At 41.3% G+C, this 22,525-nt stretch overlaps 1 protein-coding gene and 1 long non-coding RNA gene across 2 annotated transcripts in view; both read right to left on the bottom strand.

The window, feature by feature from the left end:
* Positions 1–22,525, bottom strand: part of LOC146985823 (uncharacterized) — a 179,682-nt gene that overhangs the window by 13,541 nt on the left and 143,616 nt on the right. The window lies entirely within an intron of this gene.
* foxb1a (forkhead box B1a) lies at positions 18,402–19,904 on the bottom strand. Its single transcript, XM_085779103.1, has one exon. The coding sequence runs from the start codon at positions 19,431–19,433 to the stop codon at positions 18,492–18,494; it is 942 nt and encodes a 313-aa protein (XP_085635229.1). The 5' UTR covers positions 19,434–19,904; the 3' UTR covers positions 18,402–18,491.

The raw sequence follows: 22,525 nt of genomic DNA, 5'->3' as shown, positions 1-22,525 counted from the left end.
ACTCAGATAAAGATTGAAGCACCTGCACCCACACCTCCACCTCCACTTGCTTTCATCTCCAGCACCAAACACAGGCAGAGGAAGCATAAACACCGATTCCTAATCAGCCGTCTCCCTCCCTCTCCCTCTCTCCAGTGCCTCCACCTCTCAGCTCTCCTCAGCACACACACAAATGCGAGTGTACACATTTGTACACAAAAATACACACACACGCAGTCCACCACAGAGACTTCCTCAAAAAGGCTCTGATGAACAAATGGAGAATGTGAGCGCCACACCTCCTCCAAAAGAATTGTCTTTTTCCCCTCTCATTCTGAAAACTCTTGGGGTCACAAGGACGGGGAAAAGTTCTTGCTTTTTTGTTATTTTCGAAGAATTTCTACGTTTGTGAGTGCAAAGTGGGATTTGGGCCAGAGGCGCCGATGGTTTCCATCTTTCATGTATCCTCTGCTGACAGAAACTGAGCTGACAGGAAAGCAACAAGGGAACAATCAATCACCTTTTCTTTTCAACTTTCTTTTTGGCCCACATATGTGTCGGTTAATTTGTTAGTACTGTTTTTTTCTTCTCTTTTGTTACTTATCTTTAGTGGTTTTCCAAGTGATGGAGCCCAACACTCCTTCACTGCAGAAACATGATGAATTCCAATCATCACTCCAGATGCCAGGCTTCATTAGCTACGGATGTGTTTGCTTACAGCTTCGCCTAAATACCTAAGAACTAGATGCATGTTGTTTTTCTCTCCCCTTTTAAGTTCTCTCTCTCACTTAGTCACACACACATACACGCAGATACACACACACGCACCCTGAAAAAGCCTTTAATACAGTTGCCAACCGTGGGCCCTGGTAAGATTCCTTGAGGGCAATGTGTATCCACAACAGTGTCTCTCCCTGAGACATGTGGCATGGGTAAACAACACGGTTAAGCCTAAAACAATGTGTGTCCCTGATGACTGCAATTATTTATGAAATCAAACACAATTCCTCGCCAAGTGGGACGGCTCTCCAGATCACTCAACAAATCTCCACTCTTTACTGCTCATAATAATCACAGAGTGCAACGCCACTCATCACGGAAGGTGCCACATTCCCTGCTATCTTGAACATCAGAACGATGATGATCAATACGTCCATCTTGAACACAAGCACGTCTTTATTTACAGCATCCAAACCAAATGGAACATGTGTAAACCGTGCTACCTCCAGGCCGTTCCTCCTCGGGCTCTGTCTTTTGTGGATGATCGCTGGTGACTTTTGCTGCTGCGGCGGCTAAATTATTCAACCTGAGGTGTTGTTGCTCCAGACTGGAGGAGCAGAGTGGAGTGAGAAATGCCAGTGTCAGGACAGTATGTGTGCTCTCCAGGCATTTAGCCTCCAGTAAGCAGCTGCTGCAGATGGTAGGCTCACTTTGTCATCCACTTTCTTAACACTGTCTGCGAAGAGCAATTAACTCGCAGTGTAGCAGCAACCCTCCCCGCCCCCTGCCCCCACAACCACACACACACACACACACACACACACATATACATAGACGCACACACAAACAAGCTCATTTCATTTCCAAAAGGAAAATTAGAGAGGTGGACCGAGGGCCGAGGTCATTCATCACACTGGTGCCTCTTCATCTCACACTCTGTGGACTTTAAAGAGTCTCAGGACTTTAATCAAACAGTCAACCCTCCGCACCTTTAACACAACCAGTCAAACACACACAGGTGCCGACAAGCTGCTGTCAGTCAGGAACTTTCCTCGATGTTAAGGTCGCTGACCTCTGTCTTATCAGTGTTTTCTCTCTTTCAAAGCTCAATAATTTGAGAGTGTGTTTACGCCTCATTTTTACTTAAGTGCAGCAGAGCCTGCTGACGTCTTCAACAACACTGAAGTCAGGTTGATACAGCTGAATTTTTTGTAATATAGGTGAATGCTTATGTAAATGTTGAAGATACAATAACAAAACTCAGCCATCAGAACAATTTACAACAAATGGTTGTCTCTGTTTTTTTTAAATTGAAAAAACATTTTAAATGTGTAGTAGTTTCTTTTCAAGAAGGACTGCTTTGTAAAATCTAGATGTTATATGTGAAGTAAAATACAACATACAGCATGTGATTACATTATGGGTCAGAAATCAGAATTAAAAAATGTAATCATACTGTATGTTAAAAATATTAAATGTATATATGCAATGTGCTGTGCAGTACAAAGGATCTGTTAAACATGATGCTGACAAGTTGAGATATGCAGTCTGAGCTTATGGCCTGAGGAAAGAAGCTTTTATATTTCATGACATTGCAACAGTGTCCATGCTTGATTTTGAATCCCCTACCAGAAACAACACAAAAGTACACATTTACATTTGTAAATGATAATTATGATACGCATTACTAATTTTGCCAGAGATTAATCAAAAGAAGGGAGAGCTGCACATGTGACACAGCATGAAATCCTGTGGACCGACACAACTGTATACCCTACATTACCAGCACATAGATTCAAACCCCATAAATCACAAGCAGAAGATAAATATGGGAGGGCGACTAAATTAAATGGTACTTAGCCTTGTGAAGTGCAATGTAATAGATCTAAGGAGGAGGTTTAGAGAAACAAGGAGGTGCGCGTCCTCCCTTCTCCAGCCAGCGGTGGTAACCCTCAATGATCTCCCTTAACACAGAGGAAACCAAAGATCATAACAAGACCTACTGGAAACATATCTCATTAGCTGCTTGCGTACCTCTCCTTTCACAGTGCCCTCCATGGGAATATAGAAAGAGTCTCGGCTTTGTCTGCTCTGTCCCCGAGCTCTTGTCAAAAATCTTCTTAATTATGATTAATTACACACCCATAAAGATTTCCTCTACCAAGTACAAATAATAGAACACTCTCACTAAACACTACATTATTCATTAATTATAGGGCTGTTTGCTGCAAAATAAAATTCCTGCTGAAGCTGTATCGCATGTCACAAGAACAATGTTTTCCCCCCTATTTTCACAACGTCTTGATAAACATATCCATTTCTTAGCCAAGTATGTGCCCTAGCTCCCGGGCTCCTCTGCATATTGGAGGTTTTCCCTCTGCGGGCTCAATTGTTATGGATGCTGTTTATGGTGCTGCTATGACAAGTGTGAAGGGCAGGCATGGTGAAAGATGTATCGCTCGCTTATCTGCTCAGTGTCTGAATATGATATAGGATTGTAAATGACCCCGTATCATGATGGAGCCTCACAGCAAGCAAAACCTCCTTTTTTTTTTCTTCCTCTTTTTTTATTCTCTATGATAACTTTTTGACACAGAGTGACAAATACTGCTTGGGAGCTTAAATGTCTGTAAATTCATTGAATTTGTGGTTGTGGTGGCGGGGGGGTTGTTATAAAACACTTCTTATGAGATCAAATTATTTTTCTGTTGTGCGAAAATTCCCACTCTTGATAGAAGTTTCTCATAAGTTTGCAGAAAGTCGTCGAACGAAAACAGCTAACTGTGAGTAAAATAGCAGGAATGAGTGACAAGAGGCAGACTAATGATAAGGTTTATAAGTTTTGATAGTTTTTACGGCCTTCTCATGGAGCTCAGGCACATCACTAAGATGTGCTCTTGAGCTGCTGAGAGAACAATGTGCCTTTGAGACACACTCGCTGCACTGAAGCAGCCTCGTCCTTCCGCCTCCTGCTGCATATGCTTTATAGCCGACAATAAACCATTTTAGTGCAAAATAAATTGGGATCGTATTGAAATGCTGGCGCTATATATGTCATCGAAGACATACAGTTATTTTTTAGCAAAGCTGGAGCATAGTTTATCATCATGTGAGTGCTGCGATGGGCCTGTTCCACATCATTGGCTTCTCTTGCTTAGTTAGATTGTGAAGGTCAGAGTTCTCAAGCCTTTTATGGCTGTTTAACTTTGGAGAATTATCACATGGGCGCGACTTGGCTGATATATTTGCTGCACAGTCCTATCTCAGCATAAGCTCATGTAGACCTACATCCTGCTTTTTAGCTTACAAGATCCAAAGCCATTATTTGGATCAGGTCTTAAGACAAAGTGGATACAGATGCCTGACCCTGCACTGAAACATTAGCATTCATGTCTCTCTCTTTTATGACAAAAAGGAAAGAAAATGTGAAATATGTGAAATGTGTAGTCTTTGTTTCGTGAAGATAAAAGAGAACGGGTATCATTGCAGTGGTATTAAGTTGGTCTGCGTTTGTGAAAACGATCTCTTTTGAAGATCAGTCCTCAAATATCTGGTGTTATTAAGACATATGACTTCATTTGCTTCAGAAGGCAGCTAGCTGGTATGTGCCTTTGTAGAGGTATTGTATGTTTGTATTGAGTTAATCTCAACATTTATAGGCACGTGTTGGTTATGTCAAAAGAATATCTCTGTCAACATTTCCTAATACAAAACCTAATTTAACAGAGGCTCTGGAAAAACATTTGAATACTGACATTTTCTGATACAACTATTTGGCTCTAATTGCTTTGTTGAGTTCTAAAACTTTGCAAATATAATTAACAGCCCCAGTAAATGAAAATGGTATTAGCACACGGCACAATCAGAAAATTACCATAAGAAAGAATGTTAAAGTTTTCCAAATGAAAGCTTGAGGGGAGAAGCCTTCTCCCCCGAAACGGCAAGGTGACATTTTATTTCCAACTGTTAATTGATGTTCTGCTGATTAAAGCACATTTTATGCTGAAGGACCAGGGGGGCTCTATTTCTGTAAGCTATCAGTTCGCAGGCATGGATTGCAGCAGAGTTACAAGGCCGGTACCAACTCCAGGTCTTCTTTTGTGTTGCATCAGAGATCCACTTTCTTCTGAGGAGGCTGCAGATAAAAGTGCAGAATTAAAAAAAAAAAAAAAAGAGAGAAGAAAGAAAAGCGTAATTAGCTTTAAAGCACGAGTCCTGTTTTGTGTGCAAGTCTGAGCTGATGCTGGTGCTACAACTGTCACTCACTCTAAGTTTGGTAAAGACTCATATTTGAATTGTGGTGCTCTATTACACCAACTAGTTGCAGAGTGTATTTGTGGTATATTATATCGTCTACATGCTTTTGCATTGTAAAATTAATGATATTAGTTGACTTATAAACAACCTGTGTGATTAATCACTGCACAGTATTTGTTAGAGCAAAGCAGACTAATAATTCAAATCTGCAGCATAACTTATTTATGGAAGTGTACAATTGATAAAATGCCAGGAAGGAGTAATCTTTTAAAGCACCTCTTACCAAAACCTCTTTGTCAGAATAATCAACACAATCTGCATAATTTACATTACTTACTTAGATGCATGTACAGCCTGTGCTTAAAGTAAAGAAGTTTGTTTTCTCCTGTTTGTGCCTATTAGCCACAAATTAATTAATCTACCATCCAAAACCCAATTAAGCCACAAGCTATATTAATACATCGCCCATTTCCCAGAATGCAGAGGAAGTACAGCAGAAGCACTATTATTTTCACAAACATAATCACATTTTGTTGCAACAGTTGCACATACACACACATGCACAAAAATGCCCGAGCTTATGTTTTAATGTATTCAGAGAGGATCTGAGCCGCTCGGGTAGGGAAGTCGAACCTGAACAGGGAGATGGTTTTTAAGTTCATGCAGGCTGATTTATCTTCTGCCACTAGGGGGAGAGATGCTCCTCACAGGTCTCGCTGCTCAGAGCAATAACATGCAGCTATAAAGTACTGATGAGGCAGCTCAGTGAATACTTATGAAGAGTCCTGTGTTAGAGTCACTCTCACAACCTTGGTCATCTTATTCAAAATGCTCTCGCTCCAGTTTATAGCCCATGTATAACGACACATCCCGAGCACCAATCATATAATTACCAGCGTCTCAAACTTGAGTGTTCATTCAGCTCAGGGTTCCTTCAGCCTTTCAGGTCCCTCTATCCATCAATGATGTGAAAAACGTCAGCTCCTCCATTTAATATTGTTTGTTTTGTTGTTTGTCAACACAACAGAGGAGATGTGCTTTTCTAAAGCTCAGTGTTAAAGAGGCACCCCAAAGAAGAATACACACAGTGTTGCCATGGAGCCCATTGATGTGCAAATGTTTTCATTTAAATATTTTTAAGAGGATCAGCTCAGATTACGCCAAAGTTTGACAGAGATAATTCGATGGCTTGTGTAGCAGCTTTGTTTGTGGAGACCATCATTCAAGGCACGTCAGACCACCTTCACAAGCCTTCATAGGCCTTTTAATGAAGTTTACTTTGAGAAATAGGCCAGAGCTAGTATCTTTTCTTCATGTCAGGCCATAATAGGGGAAACTCTTCAGACCGTATTGAGGATAGGTGTTTTTTAGAAGTTAATATTTTTAGTTATGCAGCACTGAGAAGTTTGATGAGACTCCAGAACACCCCACCAACATTACAAGTGCAATTTCCTGCTTTAAAACTTTTAGTTAACACACTCTCTCATTCCACTTAACAACACTGAGATAAAGTAAAAAAAAAAAAAAAATGCCAACAAGCCAGTATAGTAGCATCCAGCGGATATATTTGCTCTTTTTCTTGCATTATAGATAAATGCACCATGGAGACCCCCCAGTATTTGGGACAAGGGAGAAGAGCTTAAATATTTATGCCTAAGCCTCTGGAGGCCCACTATTAGTAGTAAAATGTTTTACTTTCTGGGGCTGTCACTCTGCTCTGGCTCCCATTAACAACACTGCTGACAGGGACCTCTGGGTCAAACACTTTGAGGCAACAAAAGATCCCGATGAAATCACTCAGTGAGACCCAAATTACTTCTGTGTCATTGCTGAACAATATTTTCTCCCCAAAGCATTCCTCCCTCTGTTAACGCCGTGACCCCTTCCACTGCATATGGAAGGGATTGTTTGTCTATAACACTGGGGGATGGAGATGAGGAGAAGTTCATGGACAATGTTCCTGGCTATGTTAGACCCCCACAAGCAGCGAGGCTCCCCTCCCTCTGTTTTGTTGTGCTTTGTGAAAAAAGTTGATAAAAACAGGTTGTAAATGGAGATGGGCAGTTGGAAATGAACATGTTGGGGTGGAGCAGTGAAGCGGGAAATCCAAATATACAAGACCTCAAAGAAAACTGGCAAAAGCAGAGAGAGAGGGAGAGAGAGAGAGAGAGTGAGAGGAGAGAGAGAGTGAAGCCCTGGGGACACCATCTATGACACATTGAAATTCACGCTTAAAGGAATTATTGAGATTTCTGTATTAACTTTGAAGAATACAATGTATTAGTTTTACTTAATTAAAACAATGCAAAGTGAGTGAAGGAGTGAAGGCCGTCACAATAATAATATATATACTGTATATATATGTAGACTTCATGCAGCATGTAGGTATGTGCTGAGAACACAAGAGCACAAAATCTAAATTCTATATTTGATTAGGCTCTGTTTGTAGTGAACTTAACTATTAACAAGATTTCATAAAGAATACTTCACATGACCAGTAAATCCTTCAAGATGTGTCAACATACACATGGTTTTGGTGCTAAAAGAAGATTGGCAGTGGAAGCTCGCTTTCAGAAAGCCGCAGAGTAATGTTAAAGAGTGGCACAATCGGATGAGCTGCAAACAGTATCAGAAAAGGCCTGGAAAGGAATGAGCAGGCAGGGAAGCTTCAAATCCCCTCTCAACCCTAAGTGGGTGGTCCTTTCACTGTGGGTAACTGTGCAGTCGCCAGGCATTCGCACGGAGGTTTTGAGGAGGACTGGCTCTCCAGACGCAACATTCACCGTCCCAGGCCCATACATCCACAGAATTAGATTCATGCTACACTGACTTTATTTAAGCTAAGAGTCCTGGCAGTGGCAGCATTAAATGACAGCCAGTTCTCTGGGCCTTTTCTCTGGATTAAAGGATGATTCAGGAGAGGAAGGCAGAAAGGCTTAAGAAAGAATTCACTCAGGGAGAAAGAAGTCCATAGTTTATCTGAGAAAAGTAACTGAGACCTGCAGAGGTTGCCAAAGTGTATTGAACACTGTGGACATGTGTGAAGATTGACAGAGAAATATGCTGTATAGCCCCACCCCTCCTCCTCCCCACCAGCACCACCACTACAGGGCACACACACCCATATCCTTCCCAGTTTTAATTTATTGAGGTTCACACGTACATTAAACTATTCCAAAAATAAAATCCCCCTTACACCCTGCAAGGCATAACAATGCAAAAAAAAATTACAGTTCTGGCCCATTTGTAAATCTTTTGGAGCAAGACAATGTGCACTGGTTATTTCAAACTTCTATCCAATTTATTAAATTAAATGTGCTCATTTGGGGTGTCATTAAAAAAAACCCAATATTACTAATTCTTAAAAAACACGGTAACAATAAACTATTTTATTCAAAGTCATTTCCCTCTTTAGCATCTGGCAAATATTAAAAGTCAGCGTGTAAAAAAACAAATATGATTAAGAAAGAGATGGACCAATCAAAAGGTCAGAAATGTGTCAGAGATATTACAATGATGATGGTTTAAAACCTCACATTTTGTTTGGATAGTTTCAGCTCTGTGTTTTCTCCAGAGGCCAATATTTGGGTGTCACGCAGACCTGGGAGTGAAAAGCAGCCAGCTTTCAAGAGAACTGTTTAAGTTGGCCCCACAAGTCATGCATTTCAATGATTTCAAAGAGACCTCCAATTAAAAGCTACAAACATGTCTTTGGAATGCGAACTAACACAATTAAAAGTGCTTCATGAGTGTATTAGAGGAATAAGTTGTGAATTAGCACTTTGAATACACAATGCTGTTTTCATTCCCGAACCCCTTTCACTCATTGAAGGAGCAGAGGGAAAGAGGTCTTTTTGAAGTCAGTCGGTTCTCTTTCTCTTTTTTCTCCCCCTGAGCAAAAGAAGATTGAGTCAGCCTAATCTGCTCCTTGTACATTTGAATGTCTTCTGCAAAGAGCTCATCCTGGCTGCTTGATAAAGGCCCAGGTGCAGAGACAGTGGCCGTGCCTAACTTCGTCTCTGTGGGGGCTGTAAATCACGGGGGGAAGCCCACCCTTTGAAGATACAAGCTTGCTTTCCCTGCTGATTTGTGGCTAGAAGGGCAAGCCCTTTTCCAGCCCCTGCGCAACAATCTCACCAAAAACCGGAGAGGGTGTCAGAGGGAGGTAGACTTATAACTCGTCGATATGCTCGAGGACCCTCAATCAAGCTGCGCAACACACACACACACTCGATTCAGGAAGAAGCCGGGCTCCTGGGAGTCAAAGGTCAAGTGGAAGGGGACTTGGGTGACATCATGAGGATTTATTCACAGTTGGAAAATCAAATGCAAAGAAAAATGTTGACTTTCGTCTGATGAGGGGCATTAATAATGGCAATTCATGAAGTTTCAAAAGCAGGTGTTGAGCTCATAACTATGTCGTAATGAGTTATGACAGTGTTATGAGCTGTCTGCTTCTGTCTTTAAAAAACAAAGTTGTGTATCTAGCATGAACTTTACACTTTACACTTATTATGCGAAATGTAAACAAGACTTGAGGGTCGCTTCAAGGCTCAAGCACATGTGTCAATCTCTGCATTAGGTATTTCAAAAAAGATGTTCATCACCTAGCTGGTATGATGAAACACTGAAAGAGAGGCCAAGAACTTTACATGACTCACATGTTACAAAATCAAGTTTTATGTGAATATTAGCACACCCGCAAATGTAAAGCACGTTTAACATGCTGTGTCACATCCAAAATACATTTGTTAGATTCCTGATACACTCTTTTGCCTTTGGGCTTTAAAACAAAGCTTGTAATCCATGACACACACACACACACACACACACACACACACACACACACACACACACACACACACACACACACACACACATACCGCTTTTCATTTGTCCACTACAGTGCCATCTAATGATGCCAAAGAAAAGAAATTAGCCGACCATTGCACGCTCCCTTTGACAGAGTCATTAAGGTGGCCAGCGCAGGGGCTAAAGCGGAGCCCTGTGAAGCTCACTGTGACACACAGGCTTGCATTCCTCTGTTTGTTATTTAGATCCTTATTTACACTTGTTGTCAGAGACAGGCTGGAAGCACAGCAGTGGCTTCCTCCATGGGCTGGGTAACAATGAGCTGTAGGGAGTGAGCCCAGCGAGGCATTTAGCCCAGCCCTGCCCCGTCTCCAGGAGAAGGGTAAGTTTACTGCCTGTGAATCAGAGACTTTCACTCCCCGTCTTCCTCCCCTGCCCATCTCTGCCCTGTCCCACAGCTTGGAGATCATACTTGTCAAGCTGAGAGAGAGAGAAGAGAAGTCAGATTTGGAGTCTGGCACCTTCAAGTTTTTCCCCCTTGAAATTTGTTCCCTGATCTAAAAATACAGTGACAGAGAGCAAAGCTGGTCAGCCTTAAGAATAAATGACTCAAAGTAAGTCTTTCGTCTCCTCTGCTCTACTCTGCGGTTCACAGAAGAGAAAGACGGATGCAGCAAAAGCAAGTGATGCTCAGTTTTTGGTTCTTAAAGTGCTGCCCTGGCTCTTTCACCACATTTCATCATTCTGTGCTTTTGCTAATGAATTTAATGACCCAAAAAAAAGTAGAAAATGAGAAGAACGCCACTTTTTCAATGCATCATCACAAAAACTGCCACACACATGCACACAGACACACACAGACACACACACGCACGACTTTTGGAGAAACTCAACTCCATATAGAGATTATATTAACTTATTTGGGAAACCGAGACCCTGCCAAGTTAAATCTGTGTTTGCATACTGGCAACACCGTGGCAAATTATTATTATTTTTTAAACTTCAATTTCCAGAAAAAAAAAACCAATCAACAAGAGATAAAATAATTATAGCTAGAGGAACCACAGAACCTTGAAAGCTTTTTTAATGACAGCACATTACATCATTCATAAAGAACCCCATTTCCCAAGTGGATTGGTGACTCTTATCATCATTACAATTTGGTTTAATGAAGTGTGCAACTTATGATCGGAGTGCACAAAAAAATCACAGTTTAAAAAGTGGTGTTATCTGAGCCTTGTGTGGGTGTGTGCGGCCATTGTAAGCTTTTTGTTTGGCGACTTCCTGAGAAGACAAGCAGTGTGTTTGGAGGTATCAGCAGCTGTGTGCTACGTGCCTCTGATCCAGGCAGCTATTGACTTCCTGAGATTTGAATTAATTACTTGCTTCACAAGAGAAACTGGATTGCAGTGGAACCCCCTAAGAAGTCCACTCATTCTTAGGAAACTGCCCCATGGACTTGCAGATGGTTTCACTGAGATGTGCTTTCCCATAGAGAACAATTACACAGGGGATTGTGGCGCTGGTATAAACCTGGAGCACATAGTCTCCATTCTGAACATTTCAAAACAGCCATAGGGGAGGTTTGTGACTTAACATAAATTAGACCACCAGGGAATGGGGAGATCTGAAGTGGCGGAAGGGCAATATTGCAGATAAATGCGCTGTGCTGAGAGCTTCTACGCCACAGAAGCAACAGAAAATGAAACAGTGACACCTTGGAATCAGATAATAACCACATTAAAGCCTTTTAACTCGATCACTGTGACCTTTTCTATAAATGCATCCTGACACCATGCTGGTTTTTGCCAGTGCCCTGTGTGTGTGTGTGTGTGTGTGTGTGTGTGTGTGTGTGTTTTTCAGTCTAAGAAAGGAAACAGTGATGAGAGCAATTAATGACGTGAAGAAAAAAACAATTACAGTTGATACTTTTGGCGGCCTGTGTGTTCGCCTGAAAGGGATTAAGTTGCTGCCGCGTTTGTATGCTGCTTACTTTCAATTGGCTCCTGGCCTTGTGTTTGGTCTTGTTAGTGCCAGCAGCCCCTGTTTCCCAGTGAAGAGTACACTTCAGCTGTGATGAAGTATCCAAGAACGCAGAGGTTACCAGTGGCTGCTAATTAACCCCACATTGTGTTCACTAACAAAGAAACAAAGGAACAAAGTGGAATTTCAATGCGGGAGATTATCACAATCACAATGAGCGCAGTGCTGGATCATGCACTTAATAGGGATTTTCACACTGGCCATAACAACATGAGATTAGATCAAAGACAGATGAAGTTACATTAACAAAACAATGCAGCCTTGTTATGCAATAACAAGCAGCCATCTGGGCCTTCTCTGGGATAAGGAAGAGGCTCCAAGTGCACAGCTACGCCAGCCAGAACGCTGCGTTCTCCTCAGCGACTTCTGCAAGATTGTATTTGATTGTGAGAACTTTATTGCGTCTTTGTTGTATCAGAGAGGAGGTAGCATCCTTCCTCAAACACATCAAGACAAAGAGGAAACGGGCTGTGTGTTCTTCGCTGGTTATTGTTGCCTCTGTTTCTGTCCCACCGGCTGAATGGCAATTACTGCTGACTTCCTATCCAGCACGGAGCCCGGGCCCGCTGAGGGTGCCCTGACCCTGCAGTATCCAGAGGGGAGAGACGGGAGCTGTCAAAACTCACACCTCTTCCCCTGCTCCCGTGGGGGAGAGCTCCTCCAGCTGCTGCCCCACGGGGCTCACTGCACACTCCTGCTAATCAGCTCCATCTCGTCTCTGGGAGGAACTGGCCTCAAGTGGATGTAGGCCCTTTTTCTCACCTCTGCTACCTAGTGCACCTTTGAAGTCCTGTGTAAGTGTTAGTTTATGGCTGGAGAGGGTACGATAAGATCCCATGGAAAGGTGATAAATTAGCTTTTCGTCCCACATTTAAAAGGGGAAACAGCAGCCCGCTAAAATCCACAGAATCTGTTACAGTTCTAACACCTAACAGCTAAAGCACTTGAGAACCAAAAACATTGTTGCGTCAAATCTGTTAAGTACCTTCATTAAAGGAGCTTGTTTGTATGGCTTCCCACACTGAGGACCTGTGTGAGAAAGCATTTGTTCAAACGGTCGAACATCTTTTAATTAAAGATAAATGTAATTATCTGATACCGTGCAAGTGCAACAGATTCATTAGACTAGATAAGACAAGCTGGGACAGAGCAGACACTTTTGGCTCTCATGCAGAACACACCCTTCACAGGCATGCCAAGGTAAACAACAGAGGATAAAAATATACTAAATGTCTGAAATTAACACAGTAGATTTAGATGTTTTCATTCTTGTCCACACAACTCAAGAAAAGTCCAGCACTGATTGATTTTAACCATTTTCTGAACCCACTCATAACAGTGAAAGTCAAAGTAGAGGCACGTCTCTCTGCAGAGTCAGATGTCAGGTGTAATGGCTGGAGGTTGAGGTTGACAAGACTGGAGCCTGAAGTTTGATGAATGGTTTTCTGTTGGTTTGTAAGTCTCACTTTGTCTCAACCTGCCCCAGCGCCGAGGAGCCAATAACAAGGGATCCAGAGGCGGCCACGGTGTTGCATCACATGTGGTGGACTGGAAACTGAGAATGTGTCTGTCACTGAACCGTAAAAAGCAGGAGATTCCCTCCACTGTTAATGTTAGAGTCGTGTAAAGTCAAGTCAGTTTTATTTATATAGCTGAAAACCACAAATTACACACTTCCGAGGTGCTTTCTGTGACACATTGTTTGGATTGGGATAAATTCCACAAAAGGGAAGGCACAGGACAGATACAGTTTTACAAACATATTCTTTTTCTACTTAGTCAATGCTTCCTGAATATGGATTTCTCGAATGAAAACCTTGTTTTGCTGTTGACAATGTCAAAAGGAAGAACTGTCTCATTTGCAACTCACACCCTGCCAGTGACAATATGCATCCTGATCTTGCATAACAATTATCACCCCATTTCCTAGAGCCATTAGATCTTCTTTTACGACCCCTACTTCCATTAGGGAGCTCCAGATTCCCCTGTCTGCAGCGGAACAATGCATTGAAAACACAATTGCTTAAAAAATATATTTCCCCCTCCTTTTTTTTTTTTTCCAAAAAGTACGAGCTGAGAAATTTCTCACCTGAAAAACACTTTCATCACAGTATATAAAACAGAATCTATGGCCTGCTACAACTTCCACATAGCCGCTGTCTGCTGCAGCTCAGTGGAATTTCGCTGCCGCCACCCGCTGACATAATTTGTTTCACAGTCACCACCCAGCAGCATGAATCAGATGTTGACACTCTAATTTCATGCACACATGGGTGTTTGGCTGAGCCAGCCTTGAATGCTGCTGCATTCCCCTGCCTCTCCCTCCAGCTGCCCACTATACCTGCCCTTTGCCCTCTGACACAGCCATGTAATGTATTTAGCCTGGGAGTCACACATTATATGACTGATGGTTTAACCACACAGCCTTTATAATGATCATGTGCACTGTCAGGACAGGCGTGTAACTTTCACTTGTAGAATATCAGTCACACATTTTATTATTTTTTTAAAATATAAAACTGAAAGATAATCTCAGGTAAAACCTTCAATATAAGATTTACTTTTATTTGAATATTAATTGGTGGTCTTAAATTGACAAATAACAATGACTGATTAATTCACAAGTTTAAAAGAAATGATCAGTCCTATGTGTCTGAAAGTAGGATTTCTCATTCAGTGGCCCCTTTCCCACCCATCGCCAGAGCCCCACGCTGCTTTATTTACAGTAATCTGTTTACTGTGGTCCACAGCTCCGTCTGAAAATATTTGTTTTACTTTGTTGTTTTTTATAAAAAACTACGTGCGCTTGTGAAAAATAATAAAATACAGCCACTAGCCATGTTTCAAAATGTCAAAGGCTTGTCAAGGATTGACACATTTGCAGAGCATAATTAATGCAAGTTTTGTGTCTATCAGTGATTATTTTGCCTCCCTGCTCTGAAAGTCAGCGCTGACAGGCTGCTGTGGGAGAGAGGACGAGCTACCTGTGTCCATGTCCTCATTCTGTCAGCTCAAAGAACAAGCGTAAACTATTTTCAACACTAGTGACCAGAAGGATAACTTCAAAAAAAGAAAAAAGAAAAAAAGAGGCAATTCCCAATATCTTTTCCTCGCAACAAATCTGTCAGCTTCTCTTATGACGGAGCATAAATCCACAAGATAAACACATAAACAAATAAGTTGTTTGTGTGCAGTGGGAGCCAGACAACGGCCAGGGTTTTATGAAACACTTGCTTCCTCTTGACAAATATCCAAACAATAAACACACAGTAAATAACATCACCCTGTCCATATCAGTTCCCTACTTGAGGTTAAGTTGAGTTTATTGCGGAGGCCACTGCCTGCATGCATTAAGCAAATCATAAATTATACATGCTAATTACCTTGGGCCTCCACTTTAATGAATTATTTTAATTAAACTACAACATTGGGGTTTTGCATGTGGTCTATATTTCATCCCCTGCCTGAGATGACCTTCTTCTTTGTCTAACTGGAACATAGTTGAGAGAACAAGGACAATGCAGACTTGGATTATACAACTGAGTTCATACAGATGCTACTGAATGGTTGAAAAATGGCATCTGAAATAGCAAGAGCAGATTTATTTATTTTTAATTTTTTTTTTATTGCATAGGCTGAAAGTTGGACAAGGAAAGAAAAACTCTGGGACCATGTTTGCAGATGAAAACACATGTTATGTCAGAAACAGTTCTTGTTTTATTTAAAATGAAGTTTTTCCAGACAATTTCAGAAGTCAGAAATTAGTTTTCTACTGTATGTAGCTTTTCCAGTGCTGTTCCTCTCTTACACCTGAATTACACGTTATGTTTTAATTCAAGTGGCTTTGCTGGCTATCTCAAGGGCTCTGTGAAGCTATTTATTTATCCGGAACTGTATTGTCTGAAGCCTTACTTCTTTACTTCTGACTGACTTCAAATTACTGATGAGCAACATTTCACTAATTCCAATATTATTTACCGATCACCTCTGATGCTGTCTGAATGTTGCATTCCTGTTTCAGAGGAGCACATCATGCATCAAGTGAAAACTTTTGGTCATTTATTTTTTACATTTCACATTCTGAGATAAATTTACATAGAATGACTTCTTATTCACAAAAGTTGTTTTGATACATTGATCTGTATATTACATAAACCATTTACCTCTAACAGTGCAATACATATCAAATAAGACAAAGTTAAACACACTAAAATCCAAATAAACAGGAAAAAAAGCACAGGTATTTAGGTGTGGTTAATATATCTTGTAAATATATGTCATTACAGGTTTTTTTGTGACACAGGTGTCAATTGATTTAACTGTGTTAATGTGTTTGTTAATGTGGTTTTAATGGAATTGTCATGGCCAACCAGAAAATGATAATAAATAAATTAAATCTGCTTCAAAATTAAAGCTTGTAATCTGGCATTGCAGTTTCAATACATTTAATCATCCAGAGTCAGAATTAATGTTACACACACAAATGCACCAAATAGAGAGGAAAAAAAAAACTAACACTGTTGTACAAACAGTCCGTGGGGGAGGGGTGGATTTAAATTCCAAAAGGGTCTCGCAGCTCGTTTCCTAGTTCCCCAGTCAGCAATGTGTTTGTGAAAAATCAGTCTTTTTGTCTTGCTGAAAAAAAGGCTAAATCTACATTGGTGGCCCAGTCTAAGTTTGCCATTCTTTGCACTTTCAATTCAAATGAATGAGGGAGAATGAAGTGGCCCGAGACCCTTTATTTGATCTACTCGATTGCATAAAGTGACGGAATTCTAATGTATTTGTTTAATACCCCGAAATGGGTTGTCGCTTTCTATGGAGGAGGCAGATACAGCCAGTTATTTCTTATTTCAGCCTCTGAAAACACATTTAATACATATATAGATGTATAGGCTACAAACGTGTTACTTTATTGCAACCGCCCGTCTGTATTTTAAACCTGTTGCGTTAAGCTCCCTCGAATAGGGTAAAAAAAAAAGAAGAAAAAAAAAACATTAGGTCGAAACAGTTGCTCTCATTACTGCACGCAAAAGAATTAACATGGCACTTATTTCACTGTCCTGTACTGTAACAGTTGCGCTATGTAAAGATATTAAATCGGATGCTCTGTGCAGCTTTTCTAAATGTTTAATGTTGGGCTTAATTGTGTTTGGCCTACAGCTTGATGAATGAGGCCAGTTGTCTGCGCTGTGGCCATGGCATCGCAACTCCATGCATCCTAATGGACTGCACGATTCATTTCTCTCCCCATACACAGCCTCCCTAAGACTCTCACACTCTGAAATCATACAGGTATGAATAGAAGACTAATAATAATAATTATAATGATAATAACAATAATAATAATAATGGTAATAGTAATAATTATAATGATAATTATAACAATTGCCATTGTTATTATTGGGTTAGGGTAAACAAAAAAAATCAATTAGGTATAGATATAATAATATGGTATATGCTAATCATAACAGCAATAATAATAATGATAATAATAATAACAGCAATAATAATAATAATAATAGCAATAATAATAATAATAATAATAATAATAATAACGTCTTAGATTAAATCTTCGGAAACATTTTTGATTGTTTACTTCACTTTTAATGAGAAAATATTTCGATGACCATTTTTTTCCAATTCGTTGCAGACTGTTTGCACACTTTTCGAAAGCACGCATGCTTGCAGAAAATAAACAAACAAATAAACAAAACAACAACAATAACAACAACAGTGACAACACATTTTTTTTTTAGAATGCATGCTTTACCTAAAAAAAATAGTACAAATTTACAGCATTTGATACACATGGTCACCACAGCCTTTTAAATTAAATGCTTCACAGAACATTTTCTGGAAAATAGATATCTAAAACATAAAACTAAAAAGTGCATTTTACAACATTTCAGAATCAGTTATTTGCAATATTCACATCTTGCATTTTGAGGACGTCTCATAATACTACTTTTCAATTTCGAAAAGGTTTCATAACTCAGTTTGCTTTCTTTTTTCTTTTTTTCTCTTTTTTTTTTTACAGGGATGGTAAGAACAAATCTAAATCCTACTCCTATTTGGTATACCCTTAGCCATCATTCCAGTATTCAAAGCAAACAAAAACACAGAGCCATTGCCTCGCAATTTCATTGACATTACAGTGGTCACACAGAAACGGTGCAAAAGTTTTGCTGTTGATCCTGAACTGAAACAAAAGGAAAAATTGCCACGGGAATTACAAGCATTCAAGATCTGAATTGATGGGTGTCCAAATACAAGCTTCCCCTGAAAACTCCTCAGCGGCTCCACTGTCAACACTCACATTTCACAACAAACTGAAAAATAGAACTATCAAATAATTTATATTTTCAAGAAGAGCAATTAGGCCCTGTACTTCGCTGTGCGGTTCTGTGCTGGACTCCTATGACACAATTTTAAAGCGACACATTCAACACATACACAAATAAATCGATATGCAACTGCAACTCGCCTTGATAGTTTTTCCGACGACAAGAAAATATAAACTTTGGGTTTGGTAACTCGGGGATGTGGGGTGGTAGAGAGGGGATGTAGGGGTGTGTGTGTGTGTGTGTGTGTGTGTGTGGGTGGGGGTGTGTGTGGGGGGTCCTGGGAGCCAGCCAGCAGTTCGTTCACTCGCTGCGGGGGGAAAAAAGTTCATCTGGTCAGTGCACAGCCACAGACTGCAGCGTGGAGGGGCTCGTCAGAGTCTCGCTCGGGGTTGCGGGGCTGCTTTGGCTCGTCGCTGTCTGTGGGGACGTCGGGCTCAGAGACTGGGGAGAGTTTGATAGAAACGCGGGGATGTGTGGAGGTAGCGCCGAGAAACCGGGCATGGAGGTCGGGGTGGGCTTGATTGGCACAGGTATAGCCGGTAACGACTGTCCCCCGTGACACAGGGACTTGATGGGCATGCCGTAGGCACTGTAGTCGCTGCCCGCCATGGAGATCGGGGCCGCCGTGTCAATCACGCTGGTGTTGTACATGTGGGGCCAAGCTGTCGTCAGCTGGTTGTGGAGCGGGTAGCCGGCAGACATGGACTGCATGGTGGAGAACGCCAGGCTCCCCGGGACCTTGTACTCTCTGGCGATGATGTTCTCGATGGCGAAGGGATGTTTAAAAGTTGACGTCTGGGACACTCCGAGGTTGTAGGTTGACATTTGGGGAAGATGTGTGCCGGTGGCTGCCAGGGCGCTCAGTCTCAGCTTGGCTTGCTGCTGGAGGTAATGGGCAGCATCCGACTGCTTACTGGGAGCCAAGTGATCAACCGCGCCCAACACCTTGAATCTTTTGCGGCGTCTCAAGAAACTTCCATTCTCAAACATGTCCCCACAGCTGGGGTGAAGCGCCCAGAAACTGCCCTTACCTGGCTGATCTGGGCGCCGGGGGATCTTGATGAAACAGTCGTTGAAGGAGAGGTTGTGTCGCAGGGAGTTCTGCCACCGCTGAGTGTTTTCCCTGTAATAAGGGAATCTATCCATGATGAATTTGTAAATTTCACTGAGAGGCAGCATTTTCTCTGGGCAGCTCTGGATCGCCATGGCAGTGAGGGAGATGTAGGAGTAAGGTGGCTTCTGGTCGCTGTACGTGTTTCTCCCTGGACGAGGCATCCTGGATGTAGCCTATGTGTCTTTAGGAGAAGGGAAAAAAAGCAATGATAATAAAAATTAAAAAAAAAAAAAAAAGTAGCCTCCCTTAATTCCTCTGCGAAATCTTGCCGCTCTTCATGGAAACAGCCGCTGAGGAAAGTTTCAGCGCAGGCGGAGCTGAAGCTGCGTTGCGCGTAAAACAGCCAGGTCGGGCGCCTCTGCTGTGTGCAGGCGGGCGGATGGTGCACATTTATGGAGTGACGGCCGCTGTAAGTCTTTCTCGCAAAGTAAGTCAGCTTGTCCCGCTAGCGGAGTTGAATAGACTTCATTTGGCGTCCTCGATAAGACGAGCTAAGTGGATGCCTCCATGGCCTTCCTCTAACCATCTGATAGTTTTATGTAGTGACATGAGCAGAAAAGACCCCTGTAGGGGCGCTCCATTAATGTGCCACCTCTTTGCTATCACATGACAATTGCCATGGGAGGAGGGGGCTGGGAGGAAGGCATAATCTGGTTTCATTTACACCTATTTACATGGACACCTTGGGCCAATGGAAATCATTTCCATTTGAAGACAGAAAAAGGGGTGAAAAGGCTCGGCAACCGGAATTGAACTGCGATGGCACTCAGTGTGTGAAGGTATGCGCTAACACTTCTTCAGTGGACTTTACAGCTAAAACTATACGGAGTGAGGGTGAAATTGGAAATCATTGTACATATTGTAATTTAATGGTATGTTTTTAATGCTGCTGCTGCTGAGGTATAGATGATTATTGTATGTGGTCTTATGTGATGTATTAAAAAAACATTGTTGATTGTGCAGGTGTGTGTATGAGTAGATTTTACATTTATTTTTCCATTAAGTGTTTTAATGTGATTTTTTTTTTATTCTCATAATTATGTGGATTTGAATGAAAATGTCAGCTGTTCCTACACACGGGTTAAAATGCTGAGAAAATGATTTTTTTTTTTTTTTACTTGTTAAGCTCTAATATTGTTTACGAAATGCACACGCCTACAAAATAAATCGCCATGAGCAAGTTTGTTGATGAGCCGACTATTAGTTTTTCTCAGCTAATTTGGCCCAGAGCTGAGCAAAGGAAGTAGACGATATGAAAACATCAACACAATGCAAACAATGCTGTTCACACTGAAACTTCATGAGGCAATCAGGTCCATTGTGTTTATGTAAAGAAGATTCAAAAGTACTTCAGAAATGCAAATAAACCCTTGAGGATGGTGTGGCGAAAACTGTATAAAATATCCATAAGTCAATTATATGAATGTGAAAACCAAATGGGAAGCCTATTTTGAGCTATTGCCATTCAAGCTTTTTGGCCAGGGCCACCTTTCCGCTTGGAGGGTTTGCAATGCCAGGGACCACACACGCACACGCAGATTTGCTCATAATTTATGCTAATTTCTCCCCATAAATCCACAATGCACCCCATCACCAGTCTGACAGATTACGAAAGGAATCGCATTGCGGGGGGACACTGAGCTATTTTCACCCAGAGACCAGGAGGAGGATGAAATGAAGGAGAGCGTCCTGGTTGCTGTAGCCTGTAAGGACTGTTAAACAATCTGAAACCCAGTCAATACAAAAAAGAAAAAAGGGAACTTTTGAATAGGAACTTTATAATTACAGTAAATGTGCAAAATACCAGAATTTACTGTATGGGAGTCATTATTCTAAAAAGCAAGGGAAATGTCTTGTCTAAAACTTCCATCGCCATGGTTTTTTTTTTTCATCCTGCAGAGTGGCTTTTAACACCTGTCATTTCCCATTAATGTTCAGTTGAAAAGGTTTTGTCCAAAAGGAAGTGGTCCAGTCGACCCATCTCAAACACGGCGGATAATGACAACACACTGCCAAGTGCCAAACATCTTCTGACATCCAGTCCATTCATTCAGTCAATCATTAAAAAATAAGAATAAAAAAAGAAAGATTTTTTTTTGTATTACTGTGTCCCTCTCAAATTAATACGTTCCTGCACAGAGCAGAAATATTTTCATGTGTAAAATTTGCACAGTAAAATTGAGGCATGTTACATGATTCTTAACATTTCATTTGAACATTTTAATTTTACATTACAGCTCACTGACTAATCTTATTTATTTTACTTATATTTTTTTTGCTCATGTTTGCATTGCAGACTTGCTGCCATGCCCGTATTTGCAAGTTAACCTGCAGCATTCGCGTTAACCAGCCGAGCCACAGAAGAGCAGTGAGAGTTTTTTCTTTTTCCTCCTCCTCTTCTTTTTCTCCTCACACATAGACGGTGTGGCTTTTTGAGCTTCAGGGTTATGGGATATTGGTAGGCCCTTTGTCCCTGTCGAATGCACACACTGAAAATACCACCATGACTCTGAATCTGAATAGAGGTTTTTAGCTGCTCCCAAACTCCTGAGTTCAAGCAGCAGTAGATCAAGTCCGCACTATGTTTGGTCATTTGTAGAAACCCGAACAAAGGTTGGGATAAGCCAAATTGCATTGCACTTGTGAACCGTGCCTCAGTCTGAAGTATCCTTTATAGCAGGAGGGGACCAAGAACAATTTTGTGTGAGCTTTAAAAAAAAAAAAAAAGAGGAGAGGAGCGAAAACAAAGGACACTTTCTGAAACATCTTAAAGTAGAGTAGTGAGGCGTGACATTCCCAGGGTGACGAGACACAAAAGCTGAGGTCATGGGGATGAAAAAGAGAATCAAACAGCCACTTTCACACGTCTGCCCTCCTCTGCTGCGGCCCCGGACACAATAGGAAACAAATGTTGTTAAAAGCGGATCGATGCCATTCATCCTAAAGCAGCGAATGATAGCCAAACAATATTGTCACACTGAATCGAGTTGAGATATGCTGCCACCCAGACCTACCGAGAGAGAGAGAGAGAGAGAGAGAGAGGGAGAGAGGGAGGGAGAAGGAGAGAAAGAGAGAGAGAGAGGGGGGGGGTATTCAGGGACCGATTAAGAGAAATTTAAAGCTGTGGGAGATGCGTATTACACGTGAAAACATTCCTTCAATCTGAAAATTAATATTTATTTATAAAAACAATATGGGCTATACAATATCTATTGCAGCTTTTATTTAATTCTTCATATATATTTTTAGACAT

The sequence above is a fragment of the Trachurus japonicus genome, chromosome 6 (genome assembly GCF_045865225.1).
Source record: "Trachurus japonicus isolate A0001 chromosome 6, Traja_1.0".
Lineage (NCBI taxonomy): Eukaryota > Metazoa > Chordata > Actinopteri > Carangiformes > Carangidae > Trachurus > Trachurus japonicus.
Note: the sequence above shows the minus strand (reverse complement) of the source record. Positions and strands in the feature narration are given on the sequence as shown.

Bases quoted from the DNA above. Each gene is read 5' to 3' on its own strand.
- foxb1a (XM_085779103.1), bottom strand. From the start codon at position 19,433: ATGCCTCGTCCAGGGAGAAACACGTACAGCGACCAGAAGCCACCTTAC.